This window comes from Nansenia antarctica (assembly GCF_963989245.1).
Source record: "Nansenia antarctica genome assembly, chromosome: 2".
Classification (NCBI taxonomy): domain Eukaryota; kingdom Metazoa; phylum Chordata; class Actinopteri; order Argentiniformes; family Microstomatidae; genus Nansenia; species Nansenia antarctica.
In genome coordinates, this window is record NC_137675.1 from 78,806,560 (window position 1) to 78,828,549 (window position 21,990).

Consider the following 21,990-nt stretch of genomic DNA (forward strand, 5'->3'; position numbering starts at 1 on the left):
ATTTCAATTGGGGTCCTTGATTCTCAATTCATCGTTACATGTAAGACCGACAAAAAAACTAGTACTATCTACAAGATAATACAGACAAATAACTAGTACTATCTACAAGATAAACATACATCCAACATGGGAAGAACAATACAACAAAACATAAGGTATGTACAGCGGGTAGGACAGGTGGGGACATACACCACAGGTGGGGGCGGGGGACAAAACACAAAGTATGTACAGTGGGTAGTTCGGGCAGGGGGACAGACATATAATATGTACAATGGGTAGTTCGGGCGGGGGGACAAAACAACAAGTATGTACAGTTTTTGATTTAGAGGGTCCAGTTACGGATTGCAGCCTCCTGTAAATGTTTTTTGAGAGTGGTTTTGAAGGTGGGCAGTGTTTTGCACTCCTTTAAGATTATAGGAAGGGCGTTCCACATTTTTACTGCATAGTTTGCAAACGAGTTTAACCCCTTGTTTGTGGTGCAACGCCGTTGAACGTGGTTCATGCTAACGTGTCGGCTAGTTTGCGGGCGTCATGGTGATCGCATCATGAGCGCGACAACCGTAACCGGAAATATTTCCGGCTTCATATTATCGGCTCTATATCGGCTAAAATGTATAAAACCGATAAATATTTAATAACATTAATTTCCCAATATCGGTGCCGATAATATCGTGCATCCCTAGTGTGAAGGGTTGAGTTATGTACAGCCTATTAAACCAATGCACTGTGGTGATTGGCTCCAGTGGTCCTTGGCCAGGATTGGCTCCAGTGGTCCTTGGCCAGGATTTGGCCAGGTGTCATTTTGGCTCTCCTGCTTACCTATACAGTCATTTCATATCCTCACTAGGGGTCGGTTTGGGATTGAGAATAGAGTGGAAGTCTCTCATACCTACTTTAGGCATACACACAAGAATATAGCCATGTCCAGTACTGTGCATTTTAGATGGAGCTCATTATTAGATGTTTAATGTAGTATTTGTCAGTGTACAGTTAACCCTAATGACAACAACAAAAACGACGTCATCCTAGATACATTTATTGAACGTTCAAAGTGTTAATGTGTCTGACCGTGCCTATTGTGTGCGTTCTATAGGTGCTTGGCCCATAGGGCAAACGAGGCAACTGCCCCCCACTTTAAAACCAGGAGTATGTTTATCACCCCCCAGTCTATTGACCAGATAACTACCATTGCCTACTAAGTAATGTCATATTTGCTGAAAAGAAGTCAGACAGTAATATATCATAGTCAGTCTTTTCTAAATTCGCTACAGCAGCCCAGATTTAATATCACCACCATAAATCCACCCACCATAAAATTAATTGTTTTAACCGCTTGGAACTTCACCAACTGTAATGCTTCTGTGCGTACGGACAGCAGAGCCACTTGTATAAATGTACAGACCTAAAAGCAGGGTACCTCCCTGTCTGTATTCAGCTAGAGCCAACTTTAAAGACCATTTCTAATTGTGAACCAGAACCAGACAGAATTAAAACTCCTAACGGGGTAAGCCCTCTTCAGAAGGTATGAGTCACGGCGACACCAACATGTTCAGAGCCTGTAGTCACCCTGCACTCTTGGGGGGGGATTCACCATGGTTACAAGCACTTTTTCCTACAATACCGGTAGCCTAAGATGGAGCAAATGTGTCTGATTGTATGGTGCAACGTGACCAAAATAGGTTAAAAAGTAGCAGGAAACAAAATGGCCGCCCACACACACTAGGTGTGGATGCCTCAATGACGAGGTCTCTACTGTTGTGTACATCTATTCAGTCTTCAATGTGATACTTACTGACCTTTGACCCTCCAGTGATGTTTCTCCACAGGTTGTGAGATGGGTTGTCTGTCCGTCTGTTCCTGATGATGTTGTTGTTGTTGTCTGTCTTTATCAACGTCGGTTAATTGATTTTGTCTCTTAATTCAAACAGATTGATGATCAGCACGGTGGATCTCGATCTCTGGCCCAGCTCTCTAAGGTATAACCTCTCTCTCTTTGTCTCTCCCTCTCTCTCTCTCTCTCGTTCTTTATTTATTTATGTATTCCTTTCTTTCTTCCTTCCTGTTGAGTGATGTTTAAATAACCACCTTGATGTCAACTGAAGAATACCCAGTTACACCCTAGGCGTGGGGTTAATTCCTTTTCAATTCCACCAGTTCAGGAAGTGTTTTAAAACTCTAACTCAAATCCCAAAGTGTTTTATTTTCAATGTACAGTATGTGTATATATTCATACAACACACTACCATTGTTTCTATTCATTATAAAATCATTGAGAATGTATACCCTTTTGTCAATAGTCTAAATTGGAATTCTATTAATTATCAGAATTCCATAAAAGAATTTCCCCCAATCCTGTACACTATGGGCCAGTTCCCCAGACACAGATTAAGACTAATCGTAGACTAAAAGGCGTCTTCCATTTGTGGTGTGAATTAGGCTTAATCTATGTCTGGGAAACCGCCCCTAAATGTTATGATGCACCCTAAACCTTGCAGAGGATGCTGGTGGAGGTAGCAATCAGAGGGCTGGCATCTTAATTAATGGTGTGTGTGTGTGTGTGTGTGTGTGTGTGTGTGTGTGTGTGTGTGAGATCATTCCTCATTCCATTCCATGCATTACATTGTGCCCGTCCTTCGATTTCTACCTCCACCAGCCTCCCCTGATACCTTGTTTCAGTTTGTCACCTCACTAGTGAAGGATGAATGGTAGTTTACTTTTCACCTGGGTCTTTCAGTTCAGTGTCACAGTGTGTATATTTTTGAATGTTTGTGTGTTGTATTCACTCTCCTCCAATCTCTGCCGTCAGATCTGATATCAATGTGTATACATGTGGTTTTACAGTTGTCTGATCAGTTAACAATGACACCCCTGTATGTATTAACATCCGTTTAGACTTTCATCATTGCTGTGCTCATTTGAGACAATACCTGGGAATTCAGTGTTTCTGTTCAGTGTAAACTATAATGTAAATGTAGGGTTTTAAGCGGATCCCTATCTGTAGTGTTAAACCACTTTATGGCAACTGAGTGTGGCCGTTGTTAACCTAATAGCTAATTGAGCCTATTCACTCTGTTTAGTTTGATTTAATACCGATGGTTGTTTTATTTTATTAATGATTATTGATGATTTATTGTGTTTGCTGTATGCATGTCCTGGCTCCTGTAAGGAGTAAGCCTGCTGCCCTCTCGCGCTCGTACACACACACACACACACAGACACAGACACACACTCTGACATATCGCGCGCGCACACACTTGTGTCCAGTCCATACCACAGTGCGTCCACGAAGAATGAAGCGCTCGCTTTTCCGTCAACATACCGTTTTTTTTTTTCAAATCAGTTTTCTTTTTCTTTCTTTCTTGAAGATTTGCAAGATTTTTTTTTTCTCACATCCCCATGGATTTTCACCCATGTTGCATCTCTTAGCTGATCTGTTTTCATGGCTCTTTATACAGAAGGACTTTTACTTTGATGTATTTACTTTACATTCTGTATGAAACAAGAAACGTAACTCTACCTCACTCACCAAGCTCAGTGACCCACAGCATTTGTTTGTGAAGGCAGAGATTCTTCTATTTTTGTTAAAAGTTGCATTGAACTGACTCATCTTTAAGTTGCATTGAACTGACTCATCTTTAAGTTGCATTGAACTGACTCATCTTTAAGTTGCATTGAATAGACTCATGGTGCCAAATCAGAGTGCTTTAAACACTTTTGTATGTACCGGTACCTATTTGTTATATAGTTATTTTGTATTGGAATGGTACTGATTGCAAGGGGATCTCATACCTGAATTTAAGGAAAATGGTAAAAGGGGGAGTCCCAATGCTGTAAAAAAACACTTATTGAATTGATCAAAGTCTGCTTGTTCTCGGTTTGCTGGGGTTGTTAGAGTGAGACAATGGCGCAGTCTTGTATGACCTGACTGTTTTTGATTTTGTTTTGATTTCTTATATCAATAAAATTTGGCCAATGTGTACTAGACCCTGACCGTGAATGTGTTGGCTGCTCATGTACTCTTGCATGAAAACATACGTGTCATGTTTCTCTGTGTTCCTGTACTGTAGCTAGCTATCCCCTGTACTGTAGCTGTATACTATTCATGTGCTGTAGCTAACTATATTCATATACTATAGCTAACTATATTCATATACTATAGCTAACTATCCCCTGTACCATTGCTAGCTATATTCATATATTATAGCTAACTATCCCCTGTACCGTAGCTAGCTATATTCATATACCATAGCTAATTATCCCCAATACTGTAGCTAGCTATATTCATGTGCTGCAGCTAGCTATTTTCATATGCTATAGCTAATTATCCCCAATACTGTAGCTAGCTATATTCATATGCTACAGCTAATTATCCCCAATACTGTAGCTATCTATATTCATGTGCTACAGCTAGCTATATTCATATGCTATAGCTAACTATCCCCTATACTGTAGCTAGCTATATTCATATGCTATAGCTAACTATCCCCTATACTGTAGCTAGCTGTATTCATATGCTATAGCTAACTATCCCCTATACCATCGTTTCTCAACGGGGGCGGTACCGCCCCCCAGGGGGCGTTCAGACAACATCGGGGGGCGCTGGAGCAAATATTTTTTAAAGGGGGGCGTTGAGGTGTTCTTGGGGGGCGTTCGTTCACGCATAAAGTATTTTTCTCATGAAAAACAGCTGTGTTAATACGGGCACATTCGTAAATGCACGAACGGTCAGTTCGCTCGGACAAACCGTGTTTTCAGTCAGAGCACCCATCTCTGAGCGCTCCCAGAGCGCAGTGTTCTGAACTTGGCCGGGCTCTGTGCCGCAGACACACGTAGCGCCACGCCCCAAAAAATAAAAGTTTCCAATGTGTCTGGGTAAGCTGCATTGTAGAAGAATCTTGACAGTTCATGTACAGTGCAGAAATTGCAATACTATGCTACGATAGAAAGAACCCCGGTTCATCCCATCTGTAACATCATGTTGACCAATGCCCAACTTCTATGAGTGTTTTCCTTGTTGGCTATGCTTGAGTGACATATGTTTCAGTTTGTGGGCTCATTGTAATTGTTGCGTTCGCTTCGTTCGCTTCCTTTCAATACAGCTTATTTAATTTAGTTAAAATGAGTGCTAATACCATACCACAATACCAGAACATCACAGCAGGAACAACCTATCTCAAAAAAGCGATCGTAATAAACCAGTCCTGAAAGTTCTCTGTCGCTTACCAATAATCGAACCTAGAGAAATCAGCTACGAATGTCCCCTCCCCTCGCAGGTTCATCACAGTATATTACATAAATGTATTACTGTTAAGTGTTGTTGTGGATGTTATCCCTAGTGCCATTCTGAGGTTAGCATTGCGATGTGTTTGCAAACTAAAATATACGATCGCTTTTTTGTGATATGTTGCTCCTCTTGTGATGTCCTGGAAACGAACGCATCAGCTGCAGCGTCTTTTGTATTGATCAGCTGTCAGCTGTGTTATTACGGGTATGTTCGTAAATGCACAAACGGTCAGTTCGCTCGGACAAAACCGTCTTTTCAGTCAGAGCACCCATCTCTGAAGCGCTCCCAGAGCGCAGAGCTCTGAACTTTGGAACTTTGTTATGTTTTGATATGATATGAGAAATTCGAAGTGGTCAGTTTATGAAAATAATACCATAGAATACTAAATAAAATATTAAAATAATAGCCCCCTAGCGTTTGCCGCCATATTGTGACACCCCCCCCCAAAGTCCAATCAAAAATGAATAAATATTAGCATCATAAAACAGCAATTTGGAGAAATGCAACACCAGCACACTTAAAAACCGAACAATGTTAGTTGTAATGTACAGTTTTGTAGCCTACTGTTTGTTCTGCATCGGACATGTGTGAAATTGCAGCTGTTCCGTAGCAGTCTGTTTGTATTCTCTGATGTTGTCTGAGTTTGTTTAACACTCAGAAACAGCATTTTTATTCACATTCACATGGCTTTTCTGCTCTCTGGTAAACTAATGATAATGATATTCCAACTGCCCAGTTAAATCCAATCTATTATTTGGCATTCAGTGACATGCTTTTTAAATTATATATCACAGAATATTAGTCAACATTAATATTTAGGGAAGAAAATAAGCCAACTTTTTTTGATGGGGGGGGCGGTAAGAGGCCTGGATAATGGACAGGGGGGCGCTGGCCCAAAAAAGGTTGAGAACCACTGCCCTATACTGTAGCTAGCTATATTCATATACTATAGCTAGCTCTATTGATGTACTGTAGCGATCCCCCTTCTCTAGTCCCTTCCCTAACGCCACTATTCAAAACATGTGTGCAAAATGTCTGATCCACATTCATCTAGATTGGCATAGAAGTTGTGTGTTATGTAGTGAATGTGGGTATGTGTTAGGATTCAGCCCAGAGTTATCCATATTCGGGTGTTCTTGTAGTGATGGATGCTGAAATAGAAGGGCAGAACAAAACCGTATGTTGAAAAATTGCTTCTCGGCACGCTGTCACGTTAAGCCGAATCAGACGATTGATGTGACCCACTGGTATGAACCAAGGCCTACAAGACTGTCAAAGCAGACATCTGCCCTCAAATGCTCTTAAACAAACAGTCATAAGGCGTTAGGCTCTGCCTGCCTCCCTCCCTCTCCGTCCTTGTTGACCTCCCCTCTCATGGCTTTTGCGTGGGTTGATAGATGGAGAAAATAACACCCAACAACCCAGCCTCTCAAAGGCACAGCGTATGACTTGGCGCACCGTGTGTTCTAGGGTGGACGAACCAGATGTGGGGTTGCAGCGCCTATGAAAGGTTGATAAGCCAGACTAGGGGGTGTGGGATACGCACAGAGTCTCACACACACAATTCAACAGCATGCTACTCTTTACAGGACCGGGTTCATGTGAGTGGTCCTGCCCAGGAACGAATGCGAAGCCCCTTGGCCCCAAAACACTTGTGTAGATCTGAGAGGAGACAGCAAGATGGTGGCACACCACCAAGTGTCTAAACCTATGGAGCTATGACTTGTTTCTGGACAAGGCCGAGTCTTGGTATCCAAGGTTCTTTTCGGTCCTGATCTCTTGACCTTAGTTGAAGTAATATCCAACCCCCCACACCCCCAACTCTATCCTGCTCTCACCTTTTGCCCCCCCCCCCCTTTTCTGTTGTGTCTGTAAACATGCTCTTGCCTGTCTAACCCTACTCTGTCTTGTGTGTGCGTGTGAACCTCCTCTCCCCCCCTCTGTCGTGTGTGTGTGTGTGTGTGTGTGTGTGTGTGTGTGTGTGTGTGTGAACCTCCTCTCCCCCCACCGCACAGACGGCTAACCTGGCGGAGGCCGATGCTTCGGAGGAGGACAAGATCAAAGCCATGATGTCCCAGTCCAACCACGAGTATGACCCCATCCAGTGAGTATGAGAGTAGACCCTACACCCTAACACCTAGACCCTATACCCTACCCCCTAACACATAGGCTCTTAATACCTTGACCCTATCCTGCCCCCTACGCCCTAGCCAGTAGTCCTCACACCGTAACACTTAGACCCTACCGCCTAGACCAGGGGTCCCCAAACTACGGCCCGCGGGACGAACACGGCCCACCCCCACACTTGGACCGGCCCTTTGAACAACGTCGCCCCCACACACTCTCAACAATGCCAGAAACATATTTTGAAAATTAAACTTTAAATATATGTTTTAATCATATCATATCTGTATTTGATATTAAAGGTTGGCTTTCAAATTAAAATGTCCCTTAGTTATAAACTATTTTCATTAATAACATTATTAGTTAGTTTCACCCGCCCACAGAATGCGGATCTATAGCAGGGGCACGCGAGCTAGAACGAAAATTCAGAGAGATGAAAAATGGCCAATGCAGGGTTTTTAACCAACAGTGCACAAGTGATTATTATTGTTAAAGGCAAAGAAGTTTGTCAATAAATGTATGAATGTGATCGCGGAGGAGGTGTGTCCCGCAGTGAGTCTGTCCGCAAGTAGGCACCAGATGAATTGAAACAATGGGGGATTAGAGAATGTAGATGCCCAGCTGCAGGAGAAAACGAAATAATTTGTTCATGATCTGTGTCAAGCAGGGGTTTTCCTGCATAGAGAATTATGAGGCGGCCGCCTCCGTCATATTTCTTGCCGCCTCCAGCTCTCAACAAAACTCTGACGGTCGTATTTTCTACGGTGGATTTCTGTCATTTCTAACTGCAATTGCGGCATTTCGCCGACGTGGTGGCGGGGGCGCTGTTTCGCAAATAAGTTAGCTTTCGTTTTTGCTAGCGAAATAGCTGATAGTATGTTGACTGCTCAAGGAGAATACATATTTGAAAGTACAGAATGCCTGAGAGCCTTATATTGCATTATATTACATTATATTTTGATCATCTGGTGCCTGAATATTGTGTTTTCCTTTACATAAATAATGACATTTCCACCATAAATTGATGCAGAAAGGTCACAAATTGGTGCATATCAATTCACCAGAATGCAAGAAAATAAGTGTTTGATGCTCGTTTAAGGACCCCCAGACAGCCCTGCTTCATGGATACCCCTGTGTATGATGAGAGTCCTCCCTCATGTATCAGACTGTAAAACTGATTATATTTCATTGACATATCACTATAGGTATAAATTCCATCCAAATTCAACTGTTTAGACTTTGTTTGCATCCACCAGTGCTCTCCTGCGCGCAATTGCTTTGCGCAACCGCCTCCATTTCACTCCGTTCCATATTATTTTATGTTAGAGACCGACCCAGGCCCCCCATCACAGAAAGGAAAAATGATGTGGCCCTCACAGAAAAAAGTTTGGGGACCCCTGGCCTAGACCCTACTCCCTACCGCCTAGACAACTCCCTACCGCCTAGACCCTACCCCCTACACCTCTATTCCCTACCCCCCTACACTCCATCCAGTGAATATTAGGGCAGCTCAACCCTTGCCCCTTACACTTACCCCCTTGGGGCACTTGCGTGGATCAGAAAAGGTTGGATAGGTTTTAGGCAGGTGTATTCCACCTAGCTAATACCTATCTAGTCCTTATCTGTTGGATGTTAAATGTCGGCAGCACCCGTGAGCTGTAGTGTATTGTTTCCCTGAGCAGCTATATGAAGAAGCTGACGGGCCCCCCGCCTCCCAACTACACCTGTTACCGCTGTGGGAAGAACGGACACTACATCCGAAACTGCCCCACCAATGGGGTGAGAGGACACATCTTTGGAACTCTGGATCTCTTCTGGAGCTTTTCTAGAGTACAGTTTTGTGCTGTGCTGCGTGTGTCTGTGCGTGTGTCTGTGCGTGTTTGTGTTGTTGCCAAAATGTGAGCGTTGTTGTTTTTTTTGGGGGGGGGGTTTATGTTCAAGATGACACATAACCCAAAGGAAAGAGAGGAGAAAACTGTTGAGTCCAAACATGTAAATGTGTGTGTGTGTGTGGTGTGTGCCAGCAGGATAAAACCTTTGAGGCACCTCAGAGGATGAAGAAGAGTACAGGCATCCCTCGCTCTTTCATGACGGAGGTGAATGACCCCACTATGAAGGGAGCCATGATAACCAACACTGGGAGATACGCCATCCCTACTATAGACGCGTGAGTCGCCTCTAACCTAGGCACACAGGGCTGTGTGTGTGTGTGAGTGTGTACGTATGTCAGGGTTCCCACACCTTCTGAAACATCAAATTCACCTTTCAAGACTCAATTCCCTCAAATTCAAGGACCCAACATGACATTGAGACAGAACTAGTTGACGAGTAAAACAGAGTGATACATTTATTTATTTTATTTTATTTTTATTTTTTTAAAGAGAGAGAGAAAGAGGAATTCAAGCACTTTCAATGACCCATGTCTATTTTCTAAAACTTTTAAGACCTTGATTTCTTTTTCTCAAATTCACAAACTTTCAAGGATTTCAAGGACCCGTGGGAACCCTGGTGTGTGTACGTGTGTGTGTGTGTGCGTGCTCGGCGTGTGTCTAAATATCTGTGTGTGTGTGTAAAGTTTGAAAGCCATAGATCTTAACTGTGTACATCTGTCTGCCCCCCACCCCTCCAGTGAAGCCTATGCCATTGGTAAGAAGGAGAAGCCCCCCTTCCTGCCCCGCGACGCGTCGTCCTCCGAGGAGGACGTGGACCCCGTCCCTGACGAGCTGCAGTGTCTGTTCTGTAAAGACCTGATGACAGACGCCGTGGTCATCCCCTGCTGCGGAAACAGCTACTGTGACGACTGTGAGTTCCCAAAGAACCTTCTTCTCTTTTTTTCTTTTTTTTTTATCCTAGACCCTGATCTTCCCAGATGTACTTGTGATAGACCTGATCTGTTTGTGTTCCCGGCAGTATTCTATCCTCACCTGACTGTCTCCTCCTCAGGTATCCGTACATCCCTGCTGGAGTCGGAGGAACACGTGTGTCCCAACTGCAGCCAATCAGATGTCTCGCCTGATGCCCTCATAGCCAATAAGTTCCTGCGCCAGGTAACCCCTACCCCCCCCCCCCTCACACTCCTAACCCCAGCCCTGTAGCCTTTAACCCTTAGACACTAGTCCCTAGCCTGTATCCCCTAACCCCTAGCCCCCTAAACCCTAGCCCCTTGCCCCCTAACCCCTATAGCCCCTTGCCCCCTAACCCCTAGCTCCCTAAACCCTAACTTTGCGCCAAACAGTAATTATACTGTACCAACGGAGCATGTTGCCAGGCAACTGGTTGTTAGTCTAATAATCAAAACAAACAATATTCAGTAAATTAGGTAGTTAAACCACAAAGCTGTATATGGAAGTATTTGAAGCTGAAATGGAGCCCAACTCCGCTGTGTGTATCTCTTGACTCTCATAGAGAGTGACGAGAATCTCTGTCTCTCCCCCTAGGCAGTGAACAACTTCAAAAATGAGACGGGCTATACCAGGAGGATGAAGGGGGCATCCCAAACCTCCACTGACCCCAGCTCCACCCCCGCCCCCCCCACACCCGCCCCCCCTCCTCAGTCCCGCCCACCACGCCCCTACCAGACAACCAGGAGCCAGCAGGACCCTCTCATGCCCCGCCCCCCGGCTGCCGACACCCCGCCCTTGGCCCAGCAGCAGCTCGCAGACACGCCTCCCACAGTCGGGAACGTGACTACAGGCTCCTCCCACAGCACGCCCGTTCCCTCCCCCCAGCACCTGGCCAATCTCGAGGAGCCGCTGATCACCAAGTAAGCCTGAGAAAACACGGACGGCGCACAAAACCGTGAAACTGTGAAACCTCGGGTACAGATACATATCATATCATCACATACACAAGCGACTCCCGGGGGGTATTCCATCAACATCGCAAAAGGACAATCCAGGCTTATTTTGATAAATCCCGCAAGATTTATGAATGAAATCCAGCCTTAGTTTGATAAGTCTCGCGAGCCCAATATTTGATATTCAAGACGTGTGCTTGTACTGTGGCTAAAACATTTTTTTTCAGGAAACAAAATCTAGTTCTACACACTGTCTCGGTTTCCGGGACGATGGGGAAAGCGAAATAAGGAAGAATATTTAAATATATTATGGTGGGAGAGTACAATTCTGTTTTCATGTCAGTTTTCTTAACGTTTGTTTGGCTGGTCTCCAGTGACGTTCCACTTTACCAGCTTCTTGATTTCTGTTCCGTTTTGTTTTCCGTACAGAGACCCTGAGAGTGTGATCCCATCACTCCCATCCCAGCCTGCACCGCTTCCAGCTGACCCCTGTCTCCCCATGCCTCTCATCCCAAAGGTAGACACACACACACACCCCTGTCATCATTTAAAATGAATGTCAAATTTTTGGTGGTTTGAATTGAATTCTAATCATTATTATACTCTGCTTATTGAATGAATTCAGGAACAAAAACGGTGAATGTGGATGTATCTGTATGAGATTAACAATGCAATGAGGGTGAATGTTTCTAAGCCTGGTGTGTTAACATGTCCTTGTGTTGTGTACGCAGGGCTACCCTGTCTCACTGCTGGGTCAGCCTCTGTCTCTGAACCACCCCCTACGCCACACAGGTGAGGCTGAGCCCTCCTCTAACCTGCCCAACACACTCTACATACATACACACCACCTACATACACACCACCTACATACACACTACCTACATACACACTACCTACAAACACACTACCTACATACACTCCTATAGCTCCTCTACCTATAGGTGCCTCTTGTAGACAGGAAGGACATGTTTAGATGTTAGCTGTGTTCAGACTCTTTAAGCGGCGATTTCATAGGACGCAGATTAAGCCGAGTCCCGGCCTACATCACACTTTCAATGGAGACTCCTGGATTAATCTGTGTCTGGGAAACCGGCCCTGAAACAGTGTTTACTCTGACCCCCCCCCAGGCCCGCCCCCGAGACATAACCCACCTCGACACTCTGGAGGACACCCCAACTGGGATGGGTAAGTGTGTGTGTGTGTCTGTGCGTGTGTGTCGGTCAGTCTGCGTGCGTGCGTGCGTGCGTGCGTGCCAACGTTTCAAGTTTGCCATGCTATCTGACTCCCTGTCAAACCTCAGTGACATCACTTCCTCTTGCTCTCTCCAGGCCCCCCATCCGCGGCCGGGCCCACAACGACCGCCCCCCTCGCTCCCACCCCCCTCCCTCCCAGCCCCCACATCCCTCCGGGCCCCCTCCTCTCTTCAACCCCCCCTCCCTCTTCTCCTCCCCCCAGCCCCCCGTGGTCGGACCACCACCGTTTCCTCCCCTTGGGTACCCCCCAGGACAACCACCCCCCACTAGTTACCCCGTCCCCCCTCCCGGGTACCCCCCTGCCTCTGCTGGAGTCCCTACCCCTCCCTGGGCGCCCCCCAACACCCAGCCCCCCCTCCCCAACGCCCCCATCCCTCCCCTCTCCTCCGGCCCCTTCCTCTCCAAGGACGAGTTCTACAGACAACAGAGGAGGCTGAAGGATGAGTGAGTTCACCTTTGTTCTTATCAATCAGTCGGTTATCAATAAATGAATCAACCCCCCTATATGCTTACCCAGACACTTGTTTAGAACTGGATTGGCTGTCCGGGAGGATTGGATATCCTGTGGAGTTGTGATGATGTTCTCTTCGTCTTCGCTGCTGTTTTTAAACCGTCCTTCTCTCTCTCTCTCTCTCTCTCTCTCTCTCTCTCTCTCTCTCTCTCTCTCTCTCTCTCTCTCTCTCTCTCTCTCTCTCTCTCTCTCTCTCTCTCTCCTCTTCCTGTCTTCAGTAGTCCCCCCCGGCGCTTCGGGACCGGTGGTGGAGGCGGAGCCAGAGTTGCAGGCGGAGCCAGGGAGAAGTCCAAGCTGGATGAGTTCACTAACGACTTCGCCAAAGAGCTGCTGGAGTATAGAAAGATGCAGAAGGAGAGGAGACGCTCATACTCCAGGTGAGCCACCTACACAATACTCTCACAATACTCATACTAATACAGTACTCCTACAATAATTACACAATACTCACCCATCAATCCTACAATACTCACACATCACTCCTACAACATCCACTCCTCTATTCCTACAATACTCACACAACATTCATACAATACTCATACTAATACAATACAATACTCATCCAAAACAGTACCCGTACAATACTCACTGTTGTGTATCGACTTTTCAAATGAACATAACTTCCTCAGCAAAAAACTCTCGCTCCCTTCTCCCCTTCAGGTCCAAGTCTCCCTACAGGGGGTCTTCCTACAGTGGCTCCTCCTACTCCAAGTCCCGTTCCCGTTCCCGCTCCTACTCCAGCCGTTCCAGATCCCGGTCCAGGTCCCGGTCCAGATCCAGGTCTTACTCCCGCTCCCCGTACCCCCGCCGCCCCGCCCGACCACGTGCCTACCGCTCGCGCTCTCGTTCCCGTTCTCATGGTTACCACCGTTCCCGTTCGCGCTCCCCGCCGCCCTACCGAGGCCGGGACGGGGCGGGAGGGGGAGGAGGAGGAGCCGGTGGCGGTGGTGGCGGTGGCGGTGGCGGCGGCGGCGGCGGCGGCGGCTACCGGTCACGTTCCAGATCACCGGGACTGGGGGGTTACCGGAACCACAGCCCTCCACCCGCCTCCTCGAAGAAACCGGGCCCCCCCGAACGGCCCCAGCCCGAGGGAGAACGCAAATACCCGGGACGGGACCGGGAGCGAGACCGGGAGCGGGAGCGTTACCGGGAGAAGGAGCCGATGCCTTACGAGCCCAAAGCTGCCTACTACGGCCGGGGCCCGGACCCCAGCGACCCTTACGAGAGGGAGAGGTACCGGCAGTGGGAGGGAGAGTACAGGGAGTGGTACGACAAATACTTCAAGAGCTACGGCTCCGCCCACCTGCCCCCGGGCAACCCCCCTCCTCGCCGAGGCCGGCCCGCCCCGCCCCCAGGGGGACGAGACCCCTACACCCCCCCCTCCTCGGACCGCTACCCACCACCCCGACATCCCCGCGACAGAGACACCTCCCCCCCCCGAAACTCCCCCTTCAGCCGAGGGGCGAGGCGGGAGGAGCAACACCCCCCTCCCCTCTCCTCCCAGAGCCTGGCCCCGCCTCCCAGAGGGAGGAACCAGCCAATGACGTACCAGGAGAAGTGCGCCGACAAGTACGAGCACCTGTCAATCTCCCGGCCGACCGGTAAGGAACCTCTGCTGAAGGGACCCGGTAAAGAGGCGACTGTCAGCGCGGCGGCGGCTGTCAGCGCGGCGACTGTTACCGTGGCGACCGCCGTGACCTCTGACCTCAAAGCACTCAAACACAGGAAGCAGAAGAAGAGGAGGAAAGGGGAGGAGGGGAGAGAGGGAGGAGAGTCGTCGTCGTCCTTCAGCGCGTCGGATTCCACGGACGACGCTCGGAAAGAGGAGAGGAAAGGCGCGGCGGCGGCCGTTCCGACCGGCTCCGGCGACCGCGACGACGCCACGCCCGTACGGGATGAGCCGATGGACAGCGACGACTTAGCCTTAGGCCCGTCAAGTCCCCACAAACCCGACAGGCCGGCCTCTGAAAGGGACAGGAAGGAGAGGAGGGAGAAAGGGAAGGGCGACAAGGCCAAACACCGACCGGACACCAGCGCCACCAAGAAAGACCCCTCGTCCAAGAGCTGCAAGACCTCCAGAGACGGAGACGCGGAGAACGACCCAGACACGTCCACACTGGTAGAGACAGACCGCCGGCGGACCCTCCCGGAAGAGCCCTCGGTCAAACAGGCCAAGGAGGAGGAGTCTCTGTCTCTGAAATGTAAGCCGGAGCCGGCATGGAGCCAGGTAGAGGAACAACCACAACCCCTTGTTTCCCTTACAGCAGCACCCAGTCTAACCTCCACAGAACCACGCTCAGATCAGCCCAGTCCAGCCAGACTTGACCCAGTCCAGTTCAAACTAGCTAGACCCAACCAGCTGAAACCATCGAGGTTTGACCCTGACTATGCCAGACCAACTAGATTCAATCCAGATCAACTCAAACCAACTAGATTTGGCCCAGACCAGGACAAAACATCAAGGCCTGAACCAGACCAGGCCAGACCCCCCAGACTTGACCCGGAGCAGGCCAGACCCTCCAGATTTGACCCGGAGCAGGCCAGACCCTCCAGATTTGACCCGGAGCAGGCCAGACCCTCCAGATTTGACCCGGAGCAGGCCAGACCCTCCAGATTTGACCCGGAGCAGGCCAGACCCTCCAGATTTGACCCGGAGCAGGCCAGACCCTCCAGATTTGACCCAGACCCATTCAAACAAGTTAAACTTGAACTAGACCAGGCCAGACCAGCTAGACTTGTCCCGGACCAGGCCAGATCAACCAAACTTGAACTAGACCAGGCCAGACCAGCTAGACTTGACCCGGACCAGGCCAGATCAACCAAACTTGACCCTGACCAGGCCAGATCAATCAAACTTGACCCGGACCAGGCCAGATCAACCAAACTTGACCCGGACCAGGCCAGATCAACCAAACTTGACCCGGACCAGGCCAGATCAACCAAACTTGACCCGGACCAGGCCAGATCAACCAAACTTGACCCGGACCAGGCCAGATCAACCAAGGATGGTCAGAGGGGTAAGGGAGATCCAGCAGCCAGGCAGGATAGGGCCTCTGGGAGGGAGGACAAGCCCAGGAGAGAGGAAGACAGGGCAGGTAGAGCCCAGGAGAGACCCCCAGGCAAAGCTCTGGAGGTCAAACCGGAGAAGAAGAGAAGGAAAGAAGAGAAGGAGAAAAAAGAGGAGAGGGGTGTGTCGGATAAGGAGCTTGACGCGCCCCAGATCAAGTCCCCAAAAGTTGAGCTCTCTGAGACTGCAGCCAAGGGTTCCCCAAAACTGGATGGACAGAAAGAGAAAGAGAAGGAGAGGGAGAGGGGAATCATTAGGCCTCTGATGGACAGAGGGATGATGGAGAGAGAATTTAAGGGAGAGCCTCAGAGGAAGATCAAGATGAACAGAGAGGCGGGCAGGAGGGCAGGCGGGGGAGAGGGTCCCGCGACCGGAGTGGGCGTGGTTATGGGCGTGGCTGGAACAGAGCCAGCGAATCAGAGCAGCTCGATGAAGGGAAAAGCGGAGAGGAGCAAAGCCAAGAGTCGCCGCAAGGTCCTAGTGCCTGACGGATCTGGGGCCATAGTAGACTACACCAGGTGAGACACTAGAGAAAGTCATGATAATAAGAATAAATGTATTTATTTATAAATGTACTGTAGTTGTATAGCACCTTAGATGCTTAAGGTGTAGCCGAATCTGCCTCATAATGAGTACTAAGGATCATAGAAATATGTTACGACTGAAATACAATTCGAGCTGCTGTAAAAATGAATCATAATAATAATAATAATAATAATAATAATAATGCTTTAGCTGACAACTGATTTTGGGGGGGAATTTATCAGGTTTCTTTATATGAGACCAGGGACAAGAAGATAAAGCTATAGTGGAGTGACAAGAGTGTGTGTAAACAAGAGTGTTGTAACAAACAAGCTCTGTTCAAGTGGTCAGCACCTTTTTGTTGTAGTTGATGCGAATGGCAATTCACACCATTGATTTCGAGGCTATTTTAACCTAAGAAGTACCCTATTACTCCTCCACTATTGGGTTTCTTATCTAGAAATCTTTAGATAATCTCTTGCCACCTAAATTGAAAGGTGAAAAATACAGTGAAAAATCTGATTAATCTGCAAATATGAACAAAGTATTCAAAAAACATTTTATTTTTGTTTTTAAATCATCTCACAGCCCTAATTGAAATATAACATTATACAGCTTGAACTTTTGTTATGCTTTCAAATGGCACTTTGTGGCGTGGAACAGAGAACAGGTGTGTCTGATCTCCTGTGTTGGCTTGTGTGTAATGCAGCACCAGCTCCACCGGGGGCAGTCCTGTGCGTCGAGGTGGTGTGGGCGCAGAGGAGCGGTTGGAGCAGAGGAAGACTGTGGTGAAAACCCTAGAGGAGTACACCAACGACAGCTCCACACCCGCTGAGGACGAGATCGTTCTCATACAGGTCACAGACTGACACACACACACACACACACACACACACACACACTGTAGGACACATACACGCACACACATACACACACACACACACAAACAAACTAACAGTGTAGGACACGCATACAGTGTAGGACATAAGTGTATGCACGCACGCACGCACACACACACACACACACACACACACACACACACACAGAATGTGTCGAAAATGTGGAAAAATGTACCAATGTTGTCCTTCTCTTCTCTCATCTAGGTCCCTCGCTCCAAGTGGGAGAAGGAGGACTATGAGTCAGAGGAAGAGGAGGGAGGGGGCAAAGTTGACCCCAGGCCCCTGGTGGCCCCACCGGTCCCTCTTCTCCCCCCCGGCAACCCCACCCCTGTGACATCGGAGAGTTCCGCCGGTAGAGACAGGGACAGAGAGAAAGAGAGAGAGCGGGAGAGGGAGAGAGACCGGGAGAGGGAGAAGGAGAGAGTGAGGGAAAGGGAGAAGGAGAAGGAGAGGGACCGGGAGAAAGAGAGAGACTCCCCCCATCCCCAGCCAGAGAAAACACTTACCCCCTCTAGTGGCAGAGACAGCCAGCCTGATGCCAAAGGCTCCCAAGAACCCTCCCCCACTGAGAAAGAGAGACAGGAGGAGAGGGAGAGAGAGAAAGAGAAGGAGCGGGAGAAAGAGAGGGAGAGGGACAGAGAGAAGGAGAGGGAGAGGGAAAGGGAGAGAGAGAAGGAAAGGGAGAGAGAGAAGGAGCGGGAGCGGGCAAAAGATAGGAATAAAGAGAGGGAACGAAATAAGGAGAGGGAGACGGGGGACAGTGAGAGGAGGAAAGAGAGAGAAAGAGAGAGGGAGCGCCGCAGCGCGCCAGACAGAGAGTCATTCGACAGGCGGAGAAAGCCCCTCTCTTCCTCCTCCTCCTCCCAACCTCCCGAGCGAGAGAGGAGAGAGAGGAAGCGGCAGAGGACCGCGGAGAGGGGGAGCGACCCGGGCAGTGAGAAAAGCTCCTCTTCGTCCTCCCATTCCTCCTCTCGCGACCGACAGGCCGAACGCAAACACTCCGGCGGCGGAGGAGTCCACAACTCGAACGCTGCCGCTGACCGCAAACAGCCCGACCACAGACCGAGAGACCAGAGAGACAGAAATGACCACAAGCCCAAGGACGACATCGACTACAAAAATAAAGACGGTATTGACTACAAACAGAGAGAGAACATCCACCACAAACATAAAGACGACCTTGACCACAAACAGAGAGACGACTATCTTGACCACAAAGACCACAGGGCACCAGGCAGACCCCCTCTCAGTCGGCGTGACTCCCCCCATCCCCCCCCCCCCTCCTCCAGGAGTCAGGGTCCGGAGCGAGACTTGAACCACTCCGTTTCGTCCGGGACCCAACAGGCCCGGGGAGGGTCTGAGCCACCGAAGCCCGACGAAAGCAGCCCTGGCAGGGATATGACGCGGTGGGACAGAGGCCCCTCTCTGGAGAAGCAGCCAAGGAGGGGGGTGTCGGAGGGAGAGGAACCCAGGGCTGAGCGCTCGGCATCGGAAGGAGAAAACCAGCAGCAGGGCAGCCGGGGATCCAGAGAGGAGAGGGAGACCCCACACCACCCAGACTCACCCCAACCGCTCCCCAGGACGGACGGGGACCAGGCGGAGCCCTCCCGCCCGGAGAGGGAGAGGGATAGAGAGGTAGAAAGAGAGAGGGAGCACCCTAAAGTGCGACCTCCCTCCGTCAGGTCTGACCCGGCGAGGGAGACCGACGAGGCTGCGTTCGAACCCGACTACAGCGAGAGCGAGGGATCTGAGGAGGAGGGCAGGAGGGGAAGAGAGGGGGAGGACAGGACATCTCCCCATCCCCCCGAGCAAGAGCAGGAGAGATGGGGGGGGGAGGAGAGAAGAGAGGGTGAGAGAGAAGGGGACAGCAAGAGGGAGGACAAGGGCAAGGAGGGGGAGATGGAGGCCGAGTGGGAGGGGGAAAGAGAGAAAGAGGTAGAGGAGGGGGAGATGGAGGCCGAGGGGGAGAGAGAGAAAGAGGTAGAGGAGGGGGAGAGAGAGAAAGAGGTAGAGGAGGGGGAGAGGGAGAGCAGCAGAAGCAGCAGTGTGTTGTCAGCCGGCAGCCAGGACAGCAAGAAAGACAGGAAGAAAAAGGACAAGAAAGAGAAGAAGAAACACAAGAAGCACAAGAAACACAAGAAGCATAAGAGACTGGGCGGCCTGGACTCGGAGGAGACGGATCTCAAGGCACAGAAACACAAACACAAAAAGAAGAAGGCCAAGAAAAACAAAGAGAAGGAGGAGACGGAGGGAGGGAAAGAGGAGGAGGAGGAGGAGGAGGTAGAGGGGGGAGGAGGAGGAGTAGGGAAAGAGGAGAAAGAAGTGAACGAAGACCAAACAGCTCAGGCGTTCGTATGACGTTTCAGACAAAGCATCCCATATGTTTCAGTCCAGTTGTTTGCCAGTGCTGTCAGTGAGTGAACTGTCGGGCTGTTCAGAGAACCTACAGTGCTGTCGATAAGCAGAGACGGAGAAGAAGACTGTTGCTGTTCCTTCACTTTAGCTCTTCGAGCTGTTTTTTTTTTTGTTTAGTTTTTTTTTGCTGAGGATTTAACGCTGATGTATACACATGCTAGGCTAGTCTTAGCGCTTGGACGAGTGGGTTTACTTGAATGGCGGTTGGTTAGGACTTTTCTGTTGGTGTTTGAAAGAATCTTAGTTGATCCCTTTCTTTCCCAGGTACTTTGGATGTGTTCGTATCACATGCAGAGGCTAATACCATCGTTCAGAACTGAACCCTTAAAGGGATAGGGGTTCACACAAATGACACAATTCATACATATATACATATTTCGTTCAGTGCCCAGATACATAGAGCCTACATGTGGATTAATGTGTGTCCATACACTAATTTTTCTGGGTAAGGAACTAAATATATGATTTGTTATTTGGGTGCACTATCCCTTTAAGTGAAAGAACTTGTAAGGAAAGCACTTTAGAGATATGTATGAAATGAAATATGTATGAAATGAATGTGAAACAAATGTGACTTACCTGCAGTGGTCCTAGTAAAGAACCTACTGTACTGTAGTGTCTTCCCCACGTCTTATGTTGGACCGGATTGAATTATTATTTTTATACAATTACGACATTATGTTGATATTGTTGCTAAGTGAACTGGATAGCGTTGCACTAGCATTTGGGGGCACATTGGTATGAGGGGTTTACATGCACTGCACTGTGAATATTTCTTCTTATACCCTCTGTGTTTTGTTTTTTTGTTTTTATTTTGCAACAAATTATAATATTTAATTTAAATCTACCAGCTGAAGGAAGAATACCAGAGGGAAATTGTTTCTCTTGTTTTGAAGAAAATAAATTCTTTTTCAGCTAAATGTGATCTCGTCTCTCTGGTTTTCATTACTGGTGTAGGTTATGCATTTCTGCACACATAATGAACGCCCCTTTCCCAAACTCAAATAATTAACCAAATAAACGTCCCTTTTTGCATTCCTGATGAGTTTACATTACATTTATTTATTTTACATTTTTACAGTTTAGACTTAAAAAGAAATCATGGGGCACTTAGGTGGCGTAGCGGGTTAAGCGCTGACCATGTAACCGCAGGTTCCCTGGTTCGATTCCGGCCGGGGACATATCCTGCATGTCATCCCTCCTCTCTCTCTCACCCATCCTTCCTGTCTAAATCTTCACTGCAACTGTCAATAAAAATGAAAAATATGAGTGGGACTGCCCCACTCAGAAAAAATAACTTTCAAATAAGTAAATAAATAATATCATAAAAAATACTTTCGTCCCTCTGTCTAGCGCTGTGACTACTTGTGGCACTTATTGTTCTAGAAGTCTTACTTGCCATGATTGCTATGTATAGTTGATTCACTTACTTTAGACAAATGTTGGCTAGTTATTGTTAAGTCACTCTGGATAACCGTGTCTGCTAAATGTCTTAAATGTTAACGGGTGGGAGGTGATACTGTATCACACAGCGATGACGTTGATAAGAAGACAATCGCTTTATTGTCCATTTTCCTTGTAATACATGTTACAAGTCAGCATGTAGTACAAATACACAAAATGGACACACAAAATCACTACAATACAACACTGGAAAGTGAGCACACACTATTCCCTGGCATATACCCCAGGCCTCCATTTTGACCTATGAACGTATCTTATCCTGCTACTGTGGCTGGTGGAGGTAGAAATGGAGGAGGATGTTACAATGAGTCCATCCACTGATTTATACCTCTGGTGACATGTTTACCAGCAGGGGGGTATTCCATCAACGTTGCTGAAGGAAAATCCAGGCTTTTGGTAGGACGAGGGGGGTGGGGGCAGGGAGAGCTAGGGGAGGATTTGGAATGTGGCGTCGGCATATGTCCACTCATAGCGTGTCATGCCCACCCTCCTATGTTTTTTTTTTTATAATGCTAAAACTGAATAGAGATCCCAACAGAGAGCTTGGTCACACACATGCTTATAGGGTGGGAGGAGATCCGATATGTATATTGGTCTGATATTTTCGTCCAAGACCATTTTGTGATTTGTGTACAATTAGGAGTACTTTGAATTC

The 21,990-nt window shown here is 48.2% G+C and overlaps 1 protein-coding gene across 1 annotated transcript in view; it reads left to right on the forward strand.

Annotated features, from left to right (window-relative positions):
* rbbp6 (retinoblastoma binding protein 6) overlaps positions 1–19,814 on the forward strand; it is a gene marked incomplete at its 3' end in the record, with an annotated part of 31,690 nt that extends 11,876 nt beyond the window's left edge. The window contains 20 exon segments of the mRNA XM_080523488.1: positions 1,929–1,976; positions 7,300–7,388; positions 9,091–9,187; positions 9,436–9,575; positions 10,038–10,210; positions 10,352–10,455; positions 10,846–11,171; positions 11,634–11,721; positions 11,936–11,996; positions 12,332–12,389; positions 12,533–12,551; positions 12,660–12,901; positions 13,228–13,239; positions 13,241–13,345; positions 13,629–14,661; positions 14,797–16,553; positions 17,267–17,414; positions 17,661–18,029; positions 18,060–19,280; positions 19,464–19,814. Coding sequence (XP_080379614.1) covers positions 1,929–1,976; positions 7,300–7,388; positions 9,091–9,187; positions 9,436–9,575; positions 10,038–10,210; positions 10,352–10,455; positions 10,846–11,171; positions 11,634–11,721; positions 11,936–11,996; positions 12,332–12,389; positions 12,533–12,551; positions 12,660–12,901; positions 13,228–13,239; positions 13,241–13,345; positions 13,629–14,661; positions 14,797–16,553; positions 17,267–17,414; positions 17,661–18,029; positions 18,060–19,280; positions 19,464–19,814 — 6,441 coding nt within the window.
* Positions 19,815–21,990: the final 2,176 nt, after the last annotated feature.